General features: G+C 37.7%; 2 protein-coding genes across 3 annotated transcripts; one reads left to right on the plus strand and one right to left on the minus strand.

The window, feature by feature from the left end:
* Positions 1-245: 245 nt before the first annotated feature.
* LOC141906279 (monocarboxylate transporter 12-B-like) lies at positions 246-3,510 on the plus strand (the record flags this gene model as incomplete). The annotated part of the gene is made up of 4 exons (XM_074795523.1): positions 246-282; positions 543-686; positions 2,701-3,269; positions 3,487-3,510. Coding segments are annotated over 4 exons (774 nt in total), but the record flags the coding sequence as incomplete, so codon positions are not given.
* A 772-nt stretch (positions 3,511-4,282) lies between these two features.
* LOC141906430 (leucine--tRNA ligase, cytoplasmic-like) lies at positions 4,283-26,474 on the minus strand. Of its 2 annotated transcripts, XM_074795727.1 has the most exons (28): positions 26,413-26,474; positions 24,865-25,013; positions 24,063-24,150; positions 23,432-23,653; positions 21,385-21,546; positions 21,175-21,287; positions 17,818-17,881; positions 17,520-17,587; positions 17,169-17,394; positions 16,523-16,687; positions 16,376-16,429; positions 14,738-14,956; positions 14,382-14,467; positions 14,093-14,241; positions 13,666-13,804; positions 13,346-13,555; positions 13,215-13,272; positions 13,038-13,101; positions 12,667-12,850; positions 12,266-12,356; positions 10,995-11,135; positions 10,390-10,527; positions 10,046-10,156; positions 9,071-9,181; positions 8,879-8,983; positions 6,401-6,496; positions 5,649-5,781; positions 4,283-4,712 (listed from the first exon to the last, which is right to left on the minus strand). In XM_074795727.1, exons 2-28 carry the CDS (start codon positions 24,984-24,986, stop codon positions 4,501-4,503), a joined length of 3,531 nt encoding a protein of 1,176 aa, XP_074651828.1. In that variant the 5' UTR covers positions 24,987-25,013; positions 26,413-26,474; the 3' UTR covers positions 4,283-4,500. The 2 variants fall into 2 exon arrangements, with proteins under 2 accessions (XP_074651828.1, XP_074651829.1); XM_074795728.1 differs by lacking the exons at positions 23,432-23,653; positions 24,063-24,150; positions 24,865-25,013; positions 26,413-26,474 and adding an exon at positions 22,634-22,917.
* Positions 26,475-27,006: the final 532 nt, after the last annotated feature.

The raw sequence follows: 27,006 nt of genomic DNA on the forward strand, positions 1-27,006 counted from the left end.
TACACAGTTGTGAGTTAGAGTTAATTCTGAGTTGAAATTAGTTCATTTTCGATGAGTTAAATCTTCTGTCACAACTGCGGAACTGGGTCCACCAAAAGTAAAATGGCAGAAGAAAGTGTGCAGAGAATTAAAAGCGAACATGATCAACATTTGGACATTGTATTCTTCTTTACACTAGAATGACGACATACTGAAGTTTTTTAAATATTGAACGGCACTGTCTAGATTTACAGTAAACTTCGCCTTACTCCGACAAACTGGGTCCGGCAAAATTGCTCCGAGGTAAGCGAAGTCAGTGATAGGAAAGATAAGGAAGAAATCACAAAAATGATTTCGCTTTTGTCCGAGTTAGTTGAAATTGGTCGTCATGTCCGAATAAGATGAAATTTACTGTGTAGCATATTTCCAGATTAACGTTGTGTCTATTAATTCTTTATTTAGATGTTTTTCATTCCTAATGAGTTCAAAATTATTCGTGTTTGATATCATCCTACGCCGCCACACACTCCTGATCTAACGATGAATTTCATTTTGAATTATAGGTCCCGTTTCGAGTGTGATCGCGAATCGCGTTGGTTTCAGGTGGTTAATCATTGTGGCCGGTCTTGTTTCATTCACCGGAATGGTCGTATCGAGCTTCGCCACAAATATTTACGTATTGATGTTCTCATTTGGGATCTTAACAGGTAAAACACGTGCGCGCGCGCACAAAATAATTGTATGGAAATTGTTGTTCTTTGGGACCATACCTGGTAACAATACCAGGGGTATATAATGATATTATTACTCGTAGGTAAAAATACCAGAGGAAAAATACCATATGTTATATACATGTATACGAAGGAAGTAAAGTAAAAATACGAGGGTTATAATAATAAAATGTTAAATGTTTTGGAACAAAAAACGTTAACCCAGCCAGCTTTCTCATAATTCATTAGGGATTACAGCATTTCAAATGGAACAAATTGTTACCTCGGCAAAAATACTCCAAAACTGCATTAGTACACAGCTGGAATTACGCTAAGTTATAAAACTTGCTTAAAGACAACAGCATCATAGTTTAAGCATTTGGTGTACTATACTATATATTTGTGAATTAGAACGAACGAAAAAACACGCCACTCCTCTCCCTCCCTCCCAGCTCCCAAATGACAATAAGAATTGGCTTTTTGATGACACTTCGTTCCCTTTTGCTTGATTATCGCGTGAGGGTGGGCATATGAGGCAACCAGGATTTTTTCTTTCAATTTAGAAGTTTGCCACAAAAAAAAGAAGAAAAAACCTCCAGGACACTGTATGTCACCCTTTTTGCTATCGTGAAAACTTTTTCTTACCTTACATGAAATGCTTTATTGGTGCTTTGTGAGGATGTAAGTTTATTTTGTAAGACTTTCGATTTATAACATTTTTTCATTCAAACCATATAGCATATTTCAAAATGTGCGATCTCCTTTTAATCGAGGACGTATAGGAACATCGCGATTAACTTATACCAATGAACCTTTCATATGAACCTATTTCCATATTAGAATTTCACGTTATAAATACAAGGAGACGAAGAGTACTTTATAGGTTAACTCATTCATTAGACGCACGAGCTTTCGCTACTAGCGTATAGAAGCCTCGTCGGGTGAATGAGAGCATTCACCAGATGAATCTTCTATACACTAGTGGCGAAAGCTCGTGCGTCAGTTAAACTAGTTAACCTATAAAGTACTCTTCGTCTCCTCGTATCTATTCTCCACCCCTCTGCAAATTACTTTTATGTTCATTATATTTTGACCGTAATTAGTAGAATTAGAATACAAATAAATTGATCCTTAAAATTGTATTTTTTCTCATTCCATTGATTATGGATTTTATCTTCTCTGAATAATTGGGGATGTAACCGAGGGGATTTTTACCTACATGCATATAACTGATACGATGTATTTAGGCCATATCCACCTGGGACAATTCCCTATTGAAAACCACATGACGGTAAATAAGGGTAAAATGAACCTAGTTTTGCTAAATCATTATGTTAATGACAATTCATGTAAATGGTTGTTTTAGATTTTAGGCCCGTATAACTTCACCATGATTACAAAGCTGAAAATTCATTCTGTATTATGAATTCTATTTTGTTCTCCCTCAGGTATTTTCAGTTACTTAGAATATCCTGGTGCCAGTTTTATAGGTATCTTTAACCCGGGGTTTACTAAATTAAAATTGAATTGAGTTAGCCCCCGGGTTAAAAATAATACCAGTCTATAAAACCGGGCCCTGGTATTTTCCCCTTTAGTAATAAGAACCTCTTTTTGCCTACATTCGTTCAGAACATTTCCAAAAACTTGTGGCGCTTTTACGGACACTCTAGTATGATAATCAGTTGGAGGCCACCATTTTCTCTAATAATCCCGTCTATTGTTTCAACCACGAATAGAGTCGATTGGAGTTCTACCACACAATAGTTCATAAGCCAAATCCCAATTTACTGCGGGGCATCGAATTTAAAATCCCGTTCAATGCTTGGACCCGGTTTAATAGACCGCTATTGCCTTTAAGCTGGGGGCTAACTAAATTGAAAATGCGGCTAGGTTAGCCCTCGGGCTAAAGGTAATACCAGTCTATAAACATCATATTTCGCAATAGACGCATTAAGAAATATTCTTGAAGTGTGTCCATTTGTAATCAAGACCGCCTTATTTTACATTTCAGGGATTGGTTACGGGTTAGCCTACACGCCGTTCGCTATCATTCCAGCCACATACTTTCCGGATAAACCAGCCCTCACGACCGGCCTAGCCATATCAGGAATGGGATTAGGCTCTGCCGTAATGCCCATTATCATTGAAACATTCATCGAGTTGTTCGGCTGGCGTGGATGTATTCTTATACTGGCCGGAATCAGTTTCAACATCTGCGTATGCGGAGCAATGATCAGACCCTTGGCGAAGACCGATATAGAATCGAAGAGCAGAATATTCGATTTAAAAATTTTCAGATCATGCCCGTATCTAGTTTTTCTAGCGCACGGTGTATTATTCGCAATGGGTCTATCGATTGTATTCGTTCATTTAACCGCCCTCGTCGAATACCAGACGCACTGCAGCAAGTTATACGCCAGTCGATTCTTGACTGGTTTCGGTGTTGCAAGTTTCTTGGGACGGATATGTCAAGGATTATTTTCTCACTTCACAAACGCCCACATATTTACGCAATTTCTATCGGCTTACACAATCGCCGGTGTATCTCTCGTGCTATTAACGACGACCAATTCATTTTGGGTAATGTTCGTATACGCCGGTATTGCAGCTTTCATGATAGCCCCTTACGGCACCTTAAGTCCGGCCATCCTATCAGAATTAATCGGTCGTAATAAACTCACTTCGGCATACGGTTACTACAATTTAAGCGGTGGAATAGGATTGGTTCTCGGTGCGCCGGTTGCGGGCTGGATTTACTCCGCATCTCAGGATTACAAATTCTCCTTTTATTTTGCAGGAATTGCTATTGTTTGTTCGGTAATAATTTTAGTTCCAATATGCTGGAGTAGTTTCAGCAAGCGGTTTCCTAATAACAGGGAGGCTGCCTACCCACTAAGCCCACTTCATTCCAACACGTCAGAAGGCGAATAAATAACTGAACTTATTTCATCTCACCAGCCTTGGAGTATTTAAAAGCAAACTCGGGTACATTATTTTTCTTAATTAAAAGACGATTTTGAATAAATTCATTTTTGAATGATATGGACGTATCATCTTATTCTGTTTTCATCCCACTTAGGTCATCTTACGAAGGTCAATTTAGGTTTGAATTCTTAGAACTCTAGCGTCTTTATGGTTTGTCATATTGCACAAAAATTTAAGATGTGCATACTAAGGGAAGAGACGGGTTTTTCGATCAGTCGATTGCTATGTAGTCAGTGGCCATAGTTTCATCAGTTCACATTCGAATGTGATCTGGGCAATGGTTTTTTAAAGAAAATTTTAACAACTTATACTTCAGTCAGGATATTCGATAATTGTTACCACTGTCATCTAGAACACATTTCACATGGTGTTTTATCTGTATTATATACAATGGAGTTCTTTATCAGCAGGTCTATCTTGCGCAACCAATGAACCAGGTTCGGTCCAATTTTTGGGTTGCAGATGTGTCTAGGTTTATCCTATAAACCATCTATTAGGCCAATACACCCAGTGTGTCAATACAATAGTACTGAAGAATAATCATAAACAAAATATGCCCATCATTGATATCAATAAATCACTTTCATGTGTATAGAATAAATATTCTGATATATTTCATTATTCAGAGAAGTTTAGCACAAGAAGAAAACATTATTATTTCGATGTAAATCATCTCAAGCCTAAACTTGATTGTAAACAGCATGTTTGAAATTAATAATTCAGGACCCAATTTCACGAAGCAGTATTCGCTAGAATAGAACAATGAAAAAATTAACCGACAATACTCCTCTAAACAGATCTGTGTCAGACTTATCCAAATCAAATATTAAGAATGTTTAGTAACCATGTACACCAGCGTATCGCCTAGTTGAACTGATTTTCCATTTTCCATCAAACTAACAGTCCGTAATTCGGTATTGATACTGAAAGCGGCAGTTTGACTGATATCAACTTTCCCAAGTTCTGGCTGTTCAAACACTGGCATTTTTCTTGGCCCTGCAACAGGATCTTCATACCGTAACATCCTAACTGGTGTATCTGTAAATTCAAAACGAGAAAGATATTACTCATTAGGAGGAGGACTACCCTGGTCATTGTCGACGATTCATCCCGATTTCATCGATTCAAAGATGCATAAATGATGATGATAGAATCCATCTCATCGTACTAATTGCTGATTCGTAACGTCTCGTAATCTCTAGCAATTAATCCTTATTGAATTGAATTGGCTGATGTGACTGTCAAGGAGTTAGTATTGTGTCAATGCGTAATCAAAAATCAATCAAATTCGTTACATACATGTATATTTACTTTAGGCTTAGATGATCATCATACAACTTTTTCAAGGTCACGACCAAAAGAGATAATCGTGTTGTAAGACAAAACAATGAAATTATGAGTCTGATGACGGCAGGACTATCTAGGTTCAATCTCAACATCTACAAATATCCGGACAAACCTGTACGATTTTAGAATTTAGCCGACCAATATTACAAGAATTCAATCCCCAACAAACAACGAAACATCGCATAAAGCCTCAGCAAGTTCATAAGATGTTACGATGTTTCACTCCCATGTTATACGATAATCTATCATTGTTGAGATAATATCATTAGTAGGTCCCTACTACACCATCCCATGATTCTAAGAATTCCTGCAGAAGCAGTGTCTACCATTTCACATCTTCAAACTTTTAGTACCGTAACTTAAATTCCCATTTCTACATTTCATCTGATATCATTGATCAGGTGAAATGAAGTATTAACTGTGAGAATTTTGTATACTACCATTCATGCTTCAAGATAGTAAACCAAAACCTAAAGTGCTGAATACCTTGATTTCATCAACTGATGAAATGAAAGCAATTGCCCAAATTGGGCAAAATGTACGTTTCAAGCGGATGACCTTCCAATGTAAAGACATATTTCGATGATATAAATTTGATAAAATGCACATTTTTTGTCTGATCAATACCTTTTATAGATTTATCAAGATGACGAATTTTAGTGACAATTTTGTCTACGGTGTCATCCTGCCTGATGGGAACGGTTAACTGGAAGTGACCATTATGAGGCTGAGAGTTGATGAACATCACTGGTACTGAAGGCTGAAAATGTAATATGAGTATGTTATTGATGTTATATTTCATGAGTAACTTTCATCCTAAAATCAACGTTTTCATAAAAAGCTGGTTCAAATTTGACTCATTTAAGGCTAATTTTTCAATATACATTTCGCACTATTTGAGTTAATGTCTCCTATTCAGAGTGTTTCGATCATTTCGTTTCCTAATAATCAAGTAATTGTTGAACATCAAACAGTTTTTGAGATTTGATATTACATCGTTCTAAGAGGGTACAACCGAGTATGAAGCAGTCGAACCCAAGGACATCAATTCTAATTGGCAATATTTTCTTTCATTGCATCCATAACAACTTTTTACTGGTCAGGACATCTGAAAAAAGTTTGTCGTTGAGAGAATTATGTATCTGCACCATGATTCTACTGTGCAGGATAGGAGCATGGCAGGTACCCGGATTCCAATCGGCCCAATATGCTGTCTTGTTATAAGATGGAATACATATTGGAAACTTCAGAAATAACCGCCAGAAAGTGCTGTGGAATGGCTGTGAATTAGCTATCTAATTATGGATTGGATTAAATCGATATATATGCCATCTAAGCTTCACACAGCATTAACATCAGCTTCGAGGCTTAAAACTTACCTCAGCTCTAAATACAATAAATGGTTCACCCGGACAACACTCTTCTTTGTTTTTCTCATCGCCTTCTTCAGAAAACCGTACAGAAATACCTTCCACCTAAAAATTGACGAGTACAGGTAAATAACCTAAGAAACCTATAACATCAATGGTACAGGTATTTCCTTAATTTACAGACAATCTCTTCTACTTGAAACACTAGAAGTTCAGGGACACTACGCCCACTCAAAAAAATGGTGTGAAATGCTTAACAAAAAAAAAACTAGGGGTCAAGGGACACCATGCCACTTTGAAAGTGGTTTCAATGCTCAATAATTTCAACATTCAACGCCCCCCGGTAATTATATTAAATAAAGGTCCAATGGCCCTGTGGCTCACCATTAAATCATTTAGTGCATATATTGTCAAAAATATTATACTAAATATAAATTAATTTGGACTGAAGATGTGAGGCAGACAATATATGCGCCTGCGGATGTGTGAGAGAGCTGCGTATATTATCATTGCCGAGTCACTGTGCTATACATAGACTCGCTCAGGTGATTACTAACACACATACTGTAACCTATATTCGCACACACGCGGCTGACTGCTGACGCGATATATACAAATGTACTAGCAACGCAGTATTAGATTGGCCGTAATTTCACAAGTCAGAATACCTCCATCCACAAAATGTCAAAAACATACAAACATATACGGACTTTTTTTCTAGAAATAAAAAAAATACCGGCTATGATTTTTTTCTTAAATGACTTGGAAGACCTACTACGAACCCTGTCATTGGTATCGTCATACTTGCTAGTTCAGAATTGCAACTGAATTGAATAGCGTACTCGCTTATATTCGTGTCAACGAACAAATTATGAGCAAACGTATGATACCTAATCGAATAAAATGTTCGCCATTTTGTCTTGGGTTTCACATAAGGCTTTCCCAATGGGCTTTCCCAATTACATCAGAGGCGCCGAAATTCCCGGAATTTCCCGTATATCCCACAAACAGCCAATCACATTCATTGTAGCTCAGGTTACAAGGTCAACTAAAATAAATAGAAGCGAGGATATTTAGGGGGTTTATAAAGAGAGGGCCTGTAGGTCGAAAAGTACATTGAGATCACTCGAACTAAAAACGGCGACACTTCCCGGAAGGATTGAACTTTAATATATTTCAATTGCAAGCATGAAAATTGTCATATATAAAAACGTGCCATTACTTAGTGCTAAAAAGCAGGGTTTTTTCAAGAATAAGTCCCCTAAAAATAACTCGATCACTATGAAATTTTTGTGGGCTCGAGAACTCATTAAGCCAAACCATGAAACCAAAAATCAACACAATCGGTTCAACAGCCAATGTTTGTGCCTTGTTGACACACCGGTACTCTATTCCTTTTCAATGAAAACTGCTTCATCAGACCGTTTGCATAGGCAAACCTACGGTTCGCCAAAAACCAATGACCTTGAAACTCACCACATAATATAACATGTCAGCAGCTACAATTTTGCAATTAGTTGTGATAACAATATACCAGTATGCCTCGATACCGATATAATAAGGAAATACTTATTTATTCTACTATTCAACGCCCCCTGCTGACCATATACAAAACCCGATGACCTTGAAACTCACCATAATCATAGAACATGTCATGAGCTACAATTTAGCAATTGATTAAGGTAACAAAATATGCCTAGGTATCAATATATTAAGGAAGTACTAAGTTATTGTATTATTCAACGCCCCCTGGTGGCCAGATGCAAAAACCAATGACCTTGAAACTCACCACAACCATAGAACATGTTATGAGCTACAACTTTGCAATTGATTGTGGTAACAAAATATGCTTAGGTATCAATATAATGTGGACAAAACTTTTTTCCACCTATGAATGAGTACTGATGACACCAAGATGGCCGCCAATTGCGTCATAATTGGCCGATCAAAAATACCTCTTAGCTGTTGAAGATCCCTTTCCATAAAATAGCCACCACAAATTTCAATGAAAAATGGCAAACCAGTAGGAAGCTACAGGACTCAGAATTTGGGCCAAAATTGACATTTATTGGCACAAAAAAGGTCACAGGACCGCCATCTTGTGTCCGATCGACCCAATGTTTTCATATGCTGATGAAGCCTTGGGGGATACAAATACATATGAAAGATCAAGATAATTGATCAAAGCGTCTTCAAAATTTCCCTTGAAAACTTGAAATATGTGTAAAAAGTGCTGATTTTGGCGAACAACAATGGCTGCCAGTCGGTCATCTTGAATCTGACAGGGCCAGTTTTTGAGCTGAAGATGTGTCTAGGATAGATACACGTGTAACCCAAATATACAGACATTGCCTAGAAGTGTCTTCAAAACTTCCCAAAATAACTGGATTCCGTCTACAGACGAACGGACGGACGACGGACAAAAAGTGAACACAATATCCCGCTGGGACTAAGTCCCAAGTGGGCTAAAAATAATTTAATTGTTACCTCTAATGTATTTTGAAGGTATTCTCTATTCGTTTCCAAAACCTCTTTCTCACTAAAGCCTAACATCAAGTTGAGCGCTTTGATGCCTTTCTTTTCTAGACTTTCCTGCAAAAATTTTGCAAGTCTGAATTGATATATCATCAGAATGTAAATAAATTCTTTTCAATGTCAGAGAAAATTGAAACATCATACCCGTATCGTTTGTACAAACGGCATCACTCTTTTCATATGCTTTTTCAGATCAGGTTTATTCTTCCATTCTTGTGCAATCACTTTCATATCAGGCAATACATTGTTGTTACCCTATAATGAAAACCAAAGTATGTGTGAAGTTAAATGTCTTAATCATACAATAATGTATGATTAATCCTTTCATCATTCAAATCGAATTACAGCAAAATGTTTTGCATTGACTTTACACGGGCCAAATAGTCCCAGTCAGCCAGGAACGGATAGCATCGTAATGAATGAAATTTCTATGTATTGGTATCTAAAGTCGAATTTTATTTAATCCATATAAACTGAGGAACCATGAGGAAAAATTCCTGAAAAATATACCTTGTGTTAGCACATCAACATTAAACCACTTAACAGGCAATGAGCAGAAACCCTGTCTGTGTCAATCAATCATTAACTTTTAAGCAGTTACACTTAGCCTTACTCAGGTTGACTTACGACCCGACTAGATCGTCGTAAGAATAACAGTTGTACACACATGGCCGCTGACTCTTTGTCTTACGATCTGAAGAACACTTAGGTTAACTACGACTCGATCATCGAATATAGAACTCGTATTATCCTTGCGATCAGTCTACGATCAATCCGTCGCGGTCGTAAGTTTATTCATGTCAAGAAAGTTCTCGATTAAAAAATCTCAAACTCGCCTCCTTCCGATCCAATGATCTGATTGACCTGAGCTTAGCTTTAGCCTTATTCAAGTCATAAAAGACTATCAGATCGTCAGATCTAAAGGATAACTATTCACCAATTTTTCAGTCATGGAATCTTTGTGATGACATGAGATGTTCTACTTTTAACGACCATCCAATTGGGTCTTATACATGCCCCGAGTATATTTGAGATCTGACAAACGAGTCTTGGCCGAATTGACAAATTGACTCACGACATGAGATGAGTGTTCTTTAAACACTGACACAGATTATTTACCTGGTAAAGGGATTTCAGTGTCGTCAATACAGTTGCCTGCCATGGTGGATACGTTTTTGCAATCCAGATCGTACAGTGAGTTGGCTTCTCAACTTTTTGCACAGCACCTTTCTAGAAATACAGAAATTTTTCATCAGCTCAAATACGGAATATGTACATGTACAAAATTATCGTCAATTTTTTTTAAGAAGACTATTTTCCAATTTAAGTGGTCATTGTTTCAATGTATTCAATTAGAAATAGGATTCTTTCATGATTTTCTAGCCGCAGAGACACAAAATTTCAGGATCCTGGCAGCACAAAAACGGAATAAGATAATCAGAAACTGATATCTAGATTTTTACCTTTCCTTTCACTTGCATAGACTTTGATTTCCTTAGACGAAATTCGTGAGCAGCATCAGACAAATACTGAGCAGATTGTAAGAGAATTTCGTCAACTTTACCAGCTGTAGGCCATCTTGCATTCATGATACTTTCATTCTAAAAGTATAACAATTTACGAATTAAACTTCGATCAAAATTTCGACGATGGAAATTCCTACGCCAGTAACCTGTCAAGTTCCATCATCGATGTATTTAGAATTATTAAAGTGGATTCAATCAAATATCGGTTTTAAAAATCATGATCTATTTTCATCTTTGGTATGTAATTTTGTACCAAAGTGCTTTTTAAGATGTAGCAAAATAATCATGAATCCTAAAGTCGGTACCTGGACGGCATACGCATTAAGTGTACATGACTCATAGCCAGCACTAGGAAATCATTTTCCTGAGTAAATCGAAATGTAGCATCCAACAAGTCATTTGAAGATAATCACAACTTTCAAAGATTATTAGCTTGATTTAAAATGCGACTACATACTTATCAAAGGAACTATGATTTCAATATGGAAAAGAACATTAGTTAATCAATACTATTCGTTTAAGTCCATAAATCCAAAATTTACCTTGTTGAGAAGTTCCCAGATATATTCGCACAAATGTGGACAGACAGGCGACAGAAGCAGTGTCTGTACTTCGATAAATCTTATCACAAGATCTCGATGCATTCCATTAATGCTCAGCTCTCTATATCTATCCCTAGATGCCTGATTAATATCAGCGTAAAAAGATTAAACCATTATTTCTTACAACACAACATTTTCACTCTTTACGTGTTCACTGCCTTCATGATCCTTCTCAGTTTCCACTTTGAGGTATTAATATTGAATTGATAAGCATTGAGGATGAACAGTCATTATATTGAATTGACCAACGAGCATTGAGGATGAAACATTGACGTTGACGCTGCCACAGTATGAACATCAAACAGTGAGTATAAAGGATCAGCTGAGTTTACTGGTAGTGGGAATGACGGCAGAACTGGGAGTGCAAGATATCTCAAAGATGATAGTGAAAGTGTTATAGCGTATATACTTGGTACATTGATCCTGCAATCTGAAGGTTTTTTAAGATATGATTTGTAATCTATCGGGAAACCCTGATAATGAGTCTTAGCATCGAGCCCGTTTTATACCGTGGTAAGGTATCAAAAGCTGAAACCAAGGTCAAAAGCATTGATTGGCCCAGTATCAATACGAACATCCTTACGTTTCTCCATTAAAATGGCCCTAACCCTGACAAAACCAAAGATAGACCTCATCAGCCCAAGTATCCCTAACCATAGATTAGCTGACGCTTAAATAGTTAAATGATAAAAGCTTTACTATGTAAAGAGTAATGACATCAGAACCCTAACCAGTCAATGAAATAGGTAAATTTATCTGTCTCGGTATGTGACCTTGGCAGTCATTGAAAATTTTCAAACATGATACATTTCAGTCATTAGTACCTAGGCATTCCTATAAGTATTAGAGCCACATGAAATCTCAAGGAAATCATAACAAATCAACTGCCACCTTGAGTTATCTCCACTGTAATCCACTACCCCTATACAGCATCTATCCCGTGATGATGCTGTGTATTCATATAACTGTTGATATGTTGAAATCTCTACCGGAATATGGCAATGCATCTGTCAAAACATTTTATGTACAGCATGGGATATCTTGTGAATTCACTGAGGGGTAACAGAACAAAGTGGAACATTTTTTTCCAGGAGCATAGGGTGGTAAACTACTGTTCCTTTTATTCATTATTCTATTCTGAATGAAAACCCCACCCCCAAACTAGAAGAATGATCATGGCAGTGTATTTGAAGTAGCAGTCATTTATTTACCTGAAACTCGAAGAAGCCAATTCTGCAGGCTGCACTGTATAACATCTTCTCATAGTTGTCTTGACATTCAATGATACACTTATTAATTTCACTGAAAAAATAGCATCGATTTTCGTTCAAGATATACACGAGCTTCCAAACTTACTTAATTTGAGGCCAAATTGTAATAACAAAGAGCAAAATTTTCAACCCAAATATACTAGAAGTCGTAAAATTGCTTCTCTTTGCATCTTATTTTCAAAATAATTCCGGGCGCATATTCCCAGGACCTTACATTTGCATGAGCACCTAACAAAAAGTTCTGTGTTCATAAAAATCGTAACCCTCCAAAAAGATGGCTGGCTACAGGCCTGATATCATCGACACACAAACCAGGGCAAGAACTTCATGTGTACATTTACCTTTCAAATACTCTATCGTGGTACGAGTTTGTGGGTCCGATCCTCAACGTTTCTTTAGTTTCCAATATTTCTTTAACCCATTCTAAATACGCATACAACCTCAACAATCCAGCATCAGCCATTTTCTCCACGAAGTTAGCATCTTCAATATGGTCTCCAGCAGTCGCGAGAGCAAAACGCATTCCTAATCAAATCAAATACGGATACATCATTCGATCCTTTTCAATATATTTTATGATATAACACAAAATTGCTACTTAAATTGAGTTACCAACCATTTTCGTCACAAGGACTAGTCACTTAAGAATGGTATGAAGTCCACGGTGTTAAAAAGACCACCACCCTGAAGCGAAATTCATTAGTACACTCACCATCTGCCGAAAATTTCCCGATTGCATCTCGCAACGTCAAGAAGTTACCAGTAGACTTAGACATCTAGACAAAGAATCAAAGAAATATTAGTTCCTAAAGTACATGGTAACTGATAAATGAAGGCAAAAATAAAACGAAGACAAAAATCCATGCGACACTAATTCATCCCGTTTTACCTTCTCAGAGTTCAGTAGTAAATGTCCATTGGCTCGTATACTTTGTGGCCACTTTGACCTGAATAGAAAGATAGATTCTATTTCTAGGTTGGTCTGAGAAATGTCAACAATGTTAGTAGCTAACTACTTACTTATCGTTTGGCCAGATTCCGCAATGATTGTACAGGAAGTATGTTAGATGATTGGGTACTAGATCTTTACCAGATACACGCAGATCTACTGGATACCAAAACTCGAATTCTTTCTTCAAGTTTTCTAAAACGTTCTTTGGGATCGTTGTCTTCGGAAACTTGGCATTCAAGAAAATGAAGTCCCACACTTCAGGGGTCATTTGCTCAGGCCTGTAATTCAAATGAAAATCACACTTCGAACAGTTAAGTTCATGCATTGAACTCGATACAATTTCGCAATTGATAATAATAAATATTGATCATGATGTAGTTTCTCATACTTGATTCCAACTGGACTGCCAGCGCTACCGTCAAAAGTACCACCCTGAAGCAGATGGGCTACTGTATAATAGGCCATGTAAATCGTAGAATCGGATAATGATTCGATCAGATATTGAGGATCCCATGGAAGTTTTGTGCCTAGATGAGTAAAGATATGACAAAGATCAGATGAGATATTGACAATAGTCCTGATTTCACTGCTAGAATTTCATTCACCTTTTTTCCTAGTACATTTCATTAACAACTAAGTGACTTCATTAGGATCCTTTTGGTTATAACATTTTACTTAAATTTATGTATAGGTCAATAACAAACAATAATCATATTAAGCAGGTTGGATTGTAACTTTGTATGTTTACGATCATTACCCGGAAACCCCTTAACTTTGCTTAATTATGCAAATTTTAGTTGTCAATCAATACATACCTAATCCATAAGATCTTGAACAAGCGTGTTCGTGTAACCAGTCGAGAGTTGCTTCAAAGTTTTTTCGAACTTCTTCCGAGTACGTTTCAACGTGAGTTAAACTTTCTTTAACAGTGTTTTTCCAATCCTTGTCACCATAGTTCAAATACCTACAGTGGTGCAAAAAATACATGTAATCAATAACAGTGGAAACTGCATCAATATGCACATGGTTTTATGGTTTTCTGATAAGTCCAGTTAAGTAAGTCCAGTTGAAGTTAGTAGAAGAACACAAAATTCAGAAAGTTACCATTGATCACACAAAGCAACCACACATTCATCAGCCGATCGTGAGATAACCTCTTTCTCTGGTTCCATATAAATAATAGCTTCTCCCTGAAATAAAGATGGTCGATTGAATAATTCCGAATAGCAAATCCGGATTACAAGTGTCACAAAAATCCTTTTGCAGAGGAATTCAACTTGGTCACTTTTTGTGGACTTTAGTGGCAAATAGTCTCTAGGGTGCAGGTACATGTAGTGTATGAACCAAATATGAAGACAATCTACCGAAGTGTCTTTAAACTTTCCAAAATGACTGGATTCCATGTATAGGAGAACAAACGGATGATAAGTACCCAAGTGGGCTAAAATATTAATAGCTACCGATTTAATGAGATCTTGTTGTACAAGTTTCTTTGCTTCTTGAACACTGGTTCCCTTGTACTTTCCAATGGCCATGACCCCTTCGTAGAAACCTTTCATATAGACAAGATTATGAGCTTCTTCCAGTTTCACTCGGTCATTTTGACTTTGTATTTTCATCTGCTCGACAATGGTTACCGCAGCAAGATTACCAATACCAGCTATATCGATTATGGGTACCTGTAATAAATGTAACTTTCATGGTAGACAAGGTTCACAATTTTCCACTACTTCACTAGAACCTTTCAAAATTTGGCTAGTCTTCCACAGTGCAGGCCTCGAAATTAATGGTGGCAGCGCCGGCATTTGCCACTGGCTACACATCCACTGCTGCCGGTTGGTCTCCTTACCGGAGGCAATGAAATGTCGGGGGGGGGGGGGGGGGAATGAAATGTCGGTGAATTTATTTCTATTATTGCAGTAGGTGATATAAATAACCCCCCCCCCACACCTGGTTCACAATATAGGTCAGCCGTCAATCACCCACAGTTCTTGACAGCTGTATTATAAAATATAAATTAGCGCTGCCACTTGACCTATTTATCTAACTTCAGTCAGAGCTCCATCCAGATTTACTGATAAACAATGCCCAGCATACATCTATAAGAAATACTGGCAGCATCAGGCTGAGGTGTGTCTGTCTATAGAGGTTTCAATAATCACATGCATAGAATAGTCACAGCAATGAATAAACACATCAGCTTGGCGACTATTGTGCTTAGTGTTTTTCAGCCTCTTACATCCTCAATTAAGACAAAGGAATTGACAAATCAGTGAATTAAATTATCTGATGAAGGGTAATTGGGCGAGTTTCATTAGATCTAGCTTATGTATTTTAAGGCTAAAAACTGCCTTCGGCTTAAATTCAGTATTGCATTATCCCCTCCAAATTTAGTTTGTAAGGGTTTTATCTTTTATTAATTTTATGATTTATTACTAGGCCTACCCCTAATTTGTATCACATCTAAATAAAATAAGTATCTATGTTGTTCTGGATTCTCTCACTCTTTCTATTTAATCAATAACTGACATTGTATTATATAAGTACCCCTAGCATGACTTTAAATAGTTTTTAGTTTGTAACTCTTTTATTCCTTTTATTCTACCCCTAAGCATTTTTTGCCGTGGGTTTTTCAATTTACGGAGGCAAATTGGGATTCTAAAATGCTGATGGTCTTTGGTAAAATGCTCTGGGTTGCAACCCAGAGCATTTTGAAATGCTCTTGCTCCAGGTCTGATTTTCCCAAATTCGAGGCCTGACAGTGAAAAAATCTTTTTGAGACATATCGTAACCTTAAATGGCAATGTACTGGGTTGGCCGCTGAATCATTAGCTACTGACAATGTTCCCCCATTGGAATGAATCAATCAGTGGTTAATAGCTATTCTTTAAATCAATTTGTCTTAAATTGGGGAAAATCTAGATTTACTATTGATTCAAAGGAACTGCCCTAGAATTAGCATTTAATCCAATCTAGACATAATTTACAGGACCAAATGAAGTTGGTTTTGCTATATGATAAGAAGAGGGAGGTTGACATCATTTTTTCCAAACTCTGGTGACAATTGAATACACAGGTGTAATACACGGAAAACTTACTGGATCGAACGGTAGCACCATTTCATCCTTGATGCCATATTTCTCACGAAACGCCTGAAAATAGAGAATAACGTCCATTTCGAAGCCACATTTCAATGATAATACTCAGGGATGAGAATTTTTTATTTTAATCAACTCTTTCCTCACCTGTTTTTTCTTCATATCTCTAAACGCTGCGAAATCGTCAGGAGAATCAGAAGGCACGCTGGTAACAACGCCAGTTCCCTTGTTTGGTTTTATGGTTAACATCGGCAATGTGTAGACAACATCAAAACCAGATAGAGGAGCCTTTAATCCCATTCCCATTAGATCCTAAAATACAGTGACATGGTCAAAATTAGAATCCATAAAAACTAGTATATATTCCAGGGAGACATCCAAAGATACAAGAATAAGGAGGCACAAGAAAATTAAGTGAGATAAGTTGGGTGTCCACACAAGAGATAGCGGCCAACGAAATAACAGCTCATCGGGGCGGCACTGACAACTTTCTGTCTGTTCAAGATGCCCTAACACATAAAGGAGCAAATTTATACGATGAGTGAAATATTGAGTACATTTGGCATCAAAAGACGAAGATTGAACAAATTCTGACTTATTCCCAAAATTTATGAGTAAGAGGTAAGTCGAACCTCAATAGTACGTATTGACTGTTCTATCAAATATGAATGCGCAAGTGAATATTGTTTGCCAGCCGAGATCATATGACAAATCCAGAGCAGTTTTCAATGAAATAAATGCACTAGAAATAAGTCACAACATTAAATCATTAATCACTATACGTTGAAATTACCTGTCCCGTGACCTCCATGATAACATTCACTTTACCATCTACAGCCGTGTAACCTTGGTAAGACAGATTTCTCGCAGCGCGCATCGTACACACTAAAACTCCGTCTTTAACGCTTTCGAAAACCACGTATTTCATGTCAGGCTTCAACCAGCAGTTCGTTTGACCGTACATTGTTTCGGCACGTAAAGTTGCAGCGACAAGAAAAACATCTCTACCAGATAATGACCTGTTGTTTATTAAACATTATAGTTAGAATAGCTTAGTTAGAATTGCAATCTACTGTAAATATCACTAATGCGCTAGACCGAGGTTTAAGTCAGTTAGCTAAAGAATCTCAACGGTGTTTCTTACTTAAGCTTTTCTGGATAAGGTTTCACGGCTTTCAATTTAATCAGCGTATATTCTTGAGGGCCGACACCCTGAATAAGAGACAGGATATCAGTTAAATGAGAACAAATCAACATTCATTCAGTGGAACTCGCTTAATTTTTCGACCAATGAAATTAATACAGTTTATGAGATATCCCGATCAACACGTACATAAAAGCATGGAAAGAAAGCCTATAACATTTTAGATCAAAATCTAGATTAAACTGATCCAAATCAAGCAAAGCAGGTTTGACAAAAGTGCATAGAAAATTGCTCCTACCTCACCAGAACTTCTATCGTGGTCCATACATGGCTGTCCATCTTTTGGCGAAAATATAGTATACCTTAAAATAGTGGATAATACAATGTACTCATGACATCTAATTTATTACTTATACACTTAGACCGCACCCTATCAAAACACATACCTGCCTCCTTAAATCTAATGAATTCAGTAAATTGCCAAGAGAATCAATACTAAATGCTTTTCAATATTTTTCACAATGGTTAAGAGGCTTTTCTATGAAAGTAGCATTAGTGATGTAAATCCAAGCCAGGAAGTTTTTCATTAATCAGTATTATAACCGCCAACCTTGGTGCATCAGTAATTCCTCATCTGAGCTACAATATCCAGCAGGTCAGAAGTAAACCAGCAGGCTAGGTACCTACAATTGCTCCTATAGGGGAGTTATAGGGGACTGAAGTTCCCAATTCCTCAGATTTATATTGAATAACTTGGTCACAATAGGTCACTATATTTTCATTCTACAATTCGACAAGTTGATAGTTCGGCTCGATACCCACAACTATATAAATAGTCCATTCGATTTGCTTACTCGTGTTATTCCTTGATAATGGGTTTTGATAAGGAGCCTATCGGCTTATATAGCTCCGCTGTGTGATTTGAGGAAATAGAAACTCCACCCCCAGGGGGTGCCCCCTGGTGGACGAATCCAAAATATGGCTTTGTAACTTTATAGGCCTAGGTCCATAGAACATTCATACCAAATTTGGGATTGATCTTATTGAAACTGTAGGACTAGTAGCATTTTGAATACCGGTAAATAGAAACTCCACCCCCAGGGGCGCCCCTGGGGACGAATCCAAAAAATTGCTCTGATACTTTATAGGCCTTGGTCCATTGAACATTTATACCACATTTGGAATTGATCTAACTAAAACTGTAGGACTCTGTAGAAAGTTGACAGACGCACGAACAAACGAATGGCTCACCCCCTAACCCATCAACTAAATAAATTGCCCATGGGCAAAGTGTGGTTTACCTTGAATGCTAGAGGTTGTTTGGAGCAAGGGCATTGGTTGAAAAATCTTTTTAATTTGTGTCTTCAAAATTCTACAAGTTTATATTGTATTTTATCTTTCTTAAAGAATTATTTTGCAGTAAAATAAGACCAAAGATATACATATGTTTACGGTCCACGTCCAAAATTACAGATGGTAAAGGCATGACAGGGAAACTGTTTTATATTTTCAAAAAAATATCATTCACAATATGAAAAAATATTCAAATAAAATTCATATGAAGTCACCAATCAGAGGGTAGCTGAATATTGAGTCTTGGAAACCTCTTCCAATGTATGGCCGCGAAAGCTAAAATACCGGTACATTAAGAAATCGACGTATTAGATCCGGGAATTTACCACTACAATATTCAGACCTCGACCTATACCTATAGTATAGACTGAAAAAACAGCGCTCATCTTCTGGTCAAACGTGCACGCGCCAGCAAGCAGCGTTACAGTATCGCCACAGTAGAGTACTGTACGAGCGTGTGTGTTTGTGTGCGCAACATGATTAACACTCAGCGCGCACGTGGAGGAGGCCGTGTGAATGTTCGCTTACACTTCATTCAATATCAATCAAAACAATCACAGTGTATTAAAATGAAACAATACCTATAAAATAACCTATGAAATAAGTATATTCTCACCAGCAATGAGCATTTGGAATTTGCACGTATACGGCACCTAGTCCAATGAAACGTTCGCTATTTTGGCGTTCCCATAATTAGCCTAGTAGCGTCGGAATTCCCCGTATATCCCATAAACAGCCAATCACCTTCGCTCGAACAGATGACGCCCCAATCGAGGTCATTGCAATATTATACGCAAGTGCTAAGAATTTTCCCGCCAAAAACAGTTTTTCGGCAAATTTTAACTAAGTTGACAATGTCATCGACGGAGGTCCGCCATGTCTTCAATCACATCGATCATACGTCGTTTAGGCAGAGAACCAATGTAACAAATGCTCACATAAACTAGGGGTCCAGGGACACCATGCCCACTTGGGAAGTGGTTTCCAATGCTCAACAATCTAACAATTTCAATATTCAACGCCCCCTGGTGACCATATACAAAAATCAATGACCTTGAAACTCACCACAATCATAGAACCTGTCAGCAGCTACGATTTTGTAATTGATTGTGATAACAAAATATGCCTCGTTACCAATTTAATATAGAAACACTAAGTAATTCTACTATTCAACGCCCCCTGGTGACCATATGCAAAACCCAATGACCTCACCACAATCATAGAACATGTCATAAAATACAACTTTGCAATTGATCATGGTAACAAAATATGCCTAGGTGCCAATCTAATAAGGAATACTAAGTTATTCTACTATTCAGCCCCCTGGTGACCATATAGAATAACTAATGTCCTTAAAACTCACCACAATCATAGACGATGTCATGAGCTAACTTTGCAATTGATTGTGGTAACAAAATATGCTTAGGTATCAATATAATGTGGAATAATTTTTTTCCACCTATGAATGAGTACTGATGATACCAAGATGGCCGCCAATTGTGTCATAATTGGCCGATCAAAAATACCTGGCTCAGGTATAGGCCTAAAACATCCCTTTCCAAAGAATACTCATCACAAATTGCAATGAGAAATGGCAAACCAGTAGGAAGCTACAGGACTCAGAATTTAGGCCAAAATTGACATTTTTTGGCACTAAAAAGGTCCTAGGATGGCCATCTTGAGTCCGATCGACCCAATTTTTCTTATGTTGATGGGCCCTTGGGGAGTACAAACATATACGAAAGATCAAGGTAATTGATTTAAGCGTCTTTAAAATTTCCCTCAAAAAGTGTAAAAAGTGCTGATTTTGACGAACAACAATGGCTGCTAGTTGGCCATCTTGATTCTAATAGGGCCAGTTTTTGGTCTGAAGATGTGTCCAGGGTAGATACATGTATAATCCAAATATCAAGACATTACCTTGAAGCGTCTTCAAAACTTCCCAAAATTACTGGATTCCGTCTACGGATGGACAACGGACGAAAAGTGAACGCAATAGCCCGCTGGGACCTAAGTCCTAAGTGGGCTAAAAACCTACCACGATTTTACATGAATTGGCTCAATGCCAACTTAAGATCGCTGACAAAGGTAAACCAAAAAGTGACTGCTGTAATTGTACTCGCTTGCCAGTGTCCAGAACGCACGGAGAGTATCACTGTACTTGCTTGTCACTACCCGGGACACTAATTAAGTAAGTGGTCCTTGGATGGAATACCACAAATGCAGAACAGTGTTGGCAGCTACGCAGTCAATAGAAAGTCGTAACACTATATTTCCAATATTTCATAACACCCTATAATACCTTTTGCCGAATTGGATCCTGTTTTTTTCCTTTAATTTGAGAAACTGCCACCGAACAAACGAGTCGTAATAAGGATTTGCGTCCGTTGTAATAAACGATCTTCGCCAGTCGACCTGAAAACAGTTTAAAAACCAAAAACCAATGAATACGAAGCCGAACAACCTGAATCAAACAACTAAGTTACACTAGTAAGAAACAGAGCAAAGGTACCTTTAAACCCATTTGAGATAAATCTTCCTTCGCCAATGGTGGAAAATATCCGAGCCAATGTTCGGGATTGGCGAAATTCTTAATTTCATCATCTTTCAATCCAAGGGACCTCATGATATTCCACTGATATTTACTGGATCCAGATTTGGCAGCTGCCTTACTCTAAAATTGAAATCAAATAGCCTTTTTTGATGTTGGTTAAACACATACCTGTTGAAATGAAGCTGCTTATGTCATAATGCAGCTATCAATGTGAACCCTGACCCCCCCTAGTTCATCCATCGCCAGGATTTCGACGTGAAAATTGGTGGATCCTGAACGAAGACTTTTTTAGTAATTAACGAATCTCTGGCGAACCCAAAAGAAATGGGTGTCGTATCTCTATCGAATGCGTGAGGATTATGTATTCATTGAGCATCGAATGTCTGGCGGATTCCAATCTAAACCTACTTCGAAAGTCTGACGAAAAGCGGTTTGATATGCGGTTTGAACATACGGGACATATAGTCAGTTTACCTTCCGTTGTTACGCTCCCGATCGGATATGTCGCTTCACTAAAACGTCAGGTCGCCAGAGCCTCTATATCGTGGGAAATTCTCACAGAAGTTGTCACATTTAATTGTTAGCTTAGCATTATTTATCACTTCAATCTTCATTAAAATAAACAGCATAAGTTCTATTTCAACTCTTTGGAGCTTGTTATTACGATAAAATTTAAACGAATGTGAAAATCCCCGATTGAAGAATCGGCCATGTTCATGGTGGTCTCACCGTCGGCAACTATTTTCCATGATTCAGGAAGGTTTTCGTCCCAATGGAAACGAGAAAATATTCTTAATAAAGTCTAATTATTATTGTTTTTAAAGGTGCATTGTTGATTTTTTAATATCGGAACAACGGTGAGATCTTCGCGGGCCGCAAAACGGTTAAAATAGTTAAGTTTTGTTAAGATTTTATAGTTTTAATAAAAGAAATGAAATTAATAAACATGCTACATTGTGTCGAATACCTGGCGTATTGTATTTCTTAAGGAAATCTGTCTAGTGGAAAGCTGTCGAAGCCCTGACGAGGTTATTCTATAAAAGTGACGAAAACCTGACTAATGTCATCTATGGTAATAGTGATAATCTGTCGAAACCTGAGCGGAAAGATTTATGGTATGTGTCGAATTGGAGTCGAATGTCTGAACTAGGGGGGGTCAGGGTTCACATTGATAGCTGCATAAGCATATACAGTAGATGCTGCTCGCCTTAGATCTTGCGGGACCAATAAATTATCTTCGAGGTACACAAATTCCAGAGCAAGCGGAGCAGGGATGGATCATTATCAGGATGAATTGTCACCAAGAAACTTGTTATTTTAGGCAAACGATAATCGGAAGCAATCGGCACCCAGGTAAACAGAGTCTGCTGTAATATACTCTTGATAATTTATGAGAGCTAGGGTTGAAATGCCTTCACTAAAATCAAATGTAAATTGCTACAATTTCAAATGAACAACTAACACATTTGCTGCCATGTTGCTAGTAAGAGTTGTTTCGTAGCTGGCAATGGACCTATAGCATAGTCAACCATTACTTTCAATTGACCGATGAGCAATGAGAATGAAACAGAGTTCGTTCACACCGCGTACCAGTAAGGAACTGTGTCATTTCAATTTTCAGAGTGTAAATAATAAACAGTGAATAAGAAGGATCAGCTTAAGAGTTAACACGTTCATTGCCATACTTTTTCTCAGTTGCCATTACAGGTTATTAGGTAAGTTGGCACAGAAGCCGTTACATAGTCAGCCTTTGTTCCGATCAGCCCCGAGAATAAAGCTAAGTTTATTCACATTCCGACATTCCCGTGTGCCAGAGAGTGGAATATCTAACAGTGATTACGAAGGATCGGCTACAAGCTTACTCATAGTGGCACTGGTGGAGGAACCTTGAATTACGAGATAACTCAAATTCGGCGGCGACCAACACTATGGATCTGATAGAAGAGAACAGGATGATGATTATTAGAAGGATCTGAGTGTACAAGACTGAAAACATGTAAACTACCTTTTTCCCCTTCGCTTTGTCCTTAATCAGTTCTTCAGCCGATTCTTCTTTTTTGATTTCCTCGACCTCGTCGGTTTCAGCCGGAAACTGCGGCGGGTAACCAAAATCTTCCATTTCACGTTTCAGTTTATCCGCGCACGCTTTTATTGGCATACCGGTGCAATGAAGCCCAAACGGGAACAAACATTGTTTGCCTTGTAAACGTTGGTACCCAACCGCGAACTACAATACAAATGAATTCAATACTAGAATACTAATTGATAACGTCCAATTAACCAAAAATTTTGCATGGTTACAAAATATGCTTAGGTTCGAGTACATATGGAAATTCTATGATATTCATTCAAAACCCCTCAAAAACCAATGATCTTGAAACTCACCGCAATCATATAATATGTCACGAGCTATACATTTGCAATTGATGGTGGTTACCAAATAAATGTAGGTCTATTTAATTCTAACTCCCCCCCCCCTGGTGGGAAAAATAAACTAGAGGTCTATAAGGCTTGATGCTCAGCTATTACATTGATGGTTATTATAATTCCCATGATTGTTATTCCCATCATTCCTGTCTTATCTTTTTTCATCTTTCCACTTCCAAATGGTGCATAAAAAAAAACTTCAAACATACCTCACATTTTGATAGCGAAAATGTGTGACCTAAATGTAGACGTCCATTCATGTATGGATATGGAAATGTGACAAAATATTTGTCCCTCCTGAAATGAAAAATATGACTGAAAATCTAAAAATTTCACACCCTTTCTCTCATACAAGGCAACCTGTTATCATCCAACCTTGAACAGGTAGCCTATAGAAATATCTGCAGCCTGGCCTCTACGCCTCAGGAATTTGATACTTTCTCACTATTCTACCTTATAGGCATCCCCAGGAAGGGGAGGGGTGCGGGAATAGTGGACGCGCCCCTTTTTGAGAGCTAACAACTCAAATTACTCTGTAATCAATGTTTGATTCATTTGTTGAATCCCAGATAACAAATATATATATCGATCTTTACGATGCCAGCGTAGTGGGGGCCAGCAGAGAATAGACGTATTGAAGTGAGTATTTTGAATCTGAGTGTATTCAACCCTTGAACAGGTAGTTTTAGAAGCTTAAAAACGTGTATAAGACCAACTAATTTTCAAGATTTTTCTTGCCAATTTGATTAGTCTTTTACCTCTTAATGATTAATTTAGAGCCTGGCAAACGTCTCTAAAGCCTCTAATTTTCAAAAAGTTTTTTGGAGAGACCTACCAAACACCACACATTGTGCTTGGATACTGGATTGATGCTAATCCTATGCTACTAATCTTTTACCCTCTACACATCATATATTTCAAGGACCCAAGGCTAATAAGTTTTTCAGTTGTTCCTCGGGCTAAATTTCACCCAGTCTATGAAACTAATCAAGTACTCTTATCTTATCTTACCCATCCTGTTTGTAATTGACCGGAGCATCCATTTCAAATACTTTTGACTCTTTCCATTTTTGTTGCATCCGCTGTTCAATGTCCAGCAACTCGTTCAATTTTGCAGTTCCCTTTCTTTCCATTTTACTTGTAGTCTCAAGCCAAACAAACTATTGAATATAAATTAAACACGTATGAAAATTGAGTCATACGAAAATACTTAGCCTCACAAGAACTAAAATAACATAAATGGGCCAATGTATTATAAATCAATAAATATCAGCTGGATATTAATGTATTTCTTCCATTTTACTTTTAGCCTAAATAACGTCTCAGATTCCGCCATTTAGACTTCAAAATTATAATGTGCCCACTGTGATCTGGTTTGTTTATGAAATTCAATGATAAAGGTTGCAAGCAGACGGTTAATAGTATCAAACTTCGGACAGTTAACCCTTTCAGTGCCTCTACACTGCATTGCAGTGTATAAATGGGTGATGGACTTTGCTAGTACACCGCACTGCGGTGTATTGATGTAATTTGTAAACCTTTTTATCTCTATGAAAGATGGCAGCACCTGTCAAACACAGTTAGATATAAGTAACTAACAATACACCGCGCCATGGTGTAGACGCATCACTTGTGATTGCCTTTTATTTGATGCACTGGGCTAGAAATCTTTCAAACATTTTCATATTATTTTCATATCACAGCACTTTAGGTAATGAATTAGTCAGTACCGAGTTTGTCAGGGATGTTTTGAGAGCTGGTTGGCAATATATCAGTGCTCTGCTAATAAGAGTTAGAGGTGCGGAGCTACAGTTCGCTGTAACTTGGCCTCTGGTCATTTCTTGTATACCAGAGCAACCTCTACACATTAAACCATCGTTGGTTTCTACTAAGCCCATCCAATTATATAGGCCTATCTTGTTTTACCCTATCCAGATGCGTTGATTTCACTGGAAGATTCACTCTAGCAAAATAACCAATCTGATTGACGACATATATATCGCATCGCTCAAGTGTCTTGTTGCTAACGAACTACAGTGTTACAATGCCTAGTTTCAAAGTGAAAAAATGGTGTCATTTTTGCTATTTCTGTATTTATATCGCATCAAGCACGGAGTATGATGAAGGAACCTCCGAATGAACATAATAATAAGAAAACTGAATATGTGAGGTTTGTAATGATAGTTTATTTTTCACAATCGATTTGGTGAAACTGGATTTCTGGTGGTTTAAAGTCACAGTGATTTAAGAGTATCGAGAAAGTCAAAATGTCGTCCGTGTCTTAGTGTCTGTGGTACATCAGACACTAAGGTTCTTGGTGAAGATGGTTGTTGCATCATACTGTTACCGATTTCAACATATGATAGTCTAATCATCACATTATCAACAACACCAACAAGAATAAGAAAGATTTAAGGGCAAAACCAAGGCCTGCTTAGCACGGATACATTGGGTTGAAATATAGGACAGGAGCGTCATTTAGCCTACTAAATAATGTGAATCGATGTGACGGTCAGCTGAATACCTTTTAGCTTTGGTTATTCAGTCAAATAAGCTTACCTTCGTAAAATTATTTTATTCACGCGTGCAAACGGTGCAAACCAGATGCCGGTAGATCCCCAAGCGAGTCCGTAATCCGATGATTAGTATATTCTGTACCGCCCAAGAAAGGGTTGTTCCGAGAAAATCCAGACCAACTAAATTCGATTCAATTCAATTAGAGCTTCATTGTCCCCCACAGAAATCGATCCGCTATTTATTGTAAAAAAAAGTAAACATGAACATGAATCTATGAGATGTCAGGCCTGCCTCGGATTTCATTATTCTAGGACACTGGGATCAAAACGGGCTCATGGGTCCGGGCACAACCGATGGGTTGGGCAAGGCTTTTTACTGCCCACGAGCTGAATGAATGACTCGACGCCCCGGCACCCGACTTAAACTCCCGGACAAGAGTTTAGTCTTCTCCATTTTGGTCTTCTGACAATTAGTCCTCTTTAATATGATATATAATTTCATTTTTCCATTTTGAATTATAATAATCGTACAAAGTGATTCAAATACAAAAATTCAAGATGGAGGGAAACATGATAAACCTGTATAAGGTTTATATGATGTTATGCCACCCTGGTACACCCAATCACACTCTCTTTC

The sequence above is a fragment of the Tubulanus polymorphus genome, chromosome 5 (genome assembly GCF_964204645.1).
Source record: "Tubulanus polymorphus chromosome 5, tnTubPoly1.2, whole genome shotgun sequence".
Lineage (NCBI taxonomy): Eukaryota > Metazoa > Nemertea > Palaeonemertea > Tubulaniformes > Tubulanidae > Tubulanus > Tubulanus polymorphus.

Coding starts and splice junctions, on each gene's coding strand:
- LOC141906430 (XM_074795727.1), bottom strand. CDS start 24,986: ATGGAAAGAAAGGGAACTGCAAAATTGAACGAGTTGCTGGACATTGAA. Junction 21,547..23,431: donor ACAAAGCGAAGGGGAAAAAG/GTAGTTTACATG, acceptor TTTCAATTTTAG/AGTAAGGCAGCTGCCAAATC. Junction 14,468..14,737: donor AACAAGATCTCATTAAATCG/GTAGCTATTAAT, acceptor TCTTTATTTCAG/GGAGAAGCTATTATTTATAT.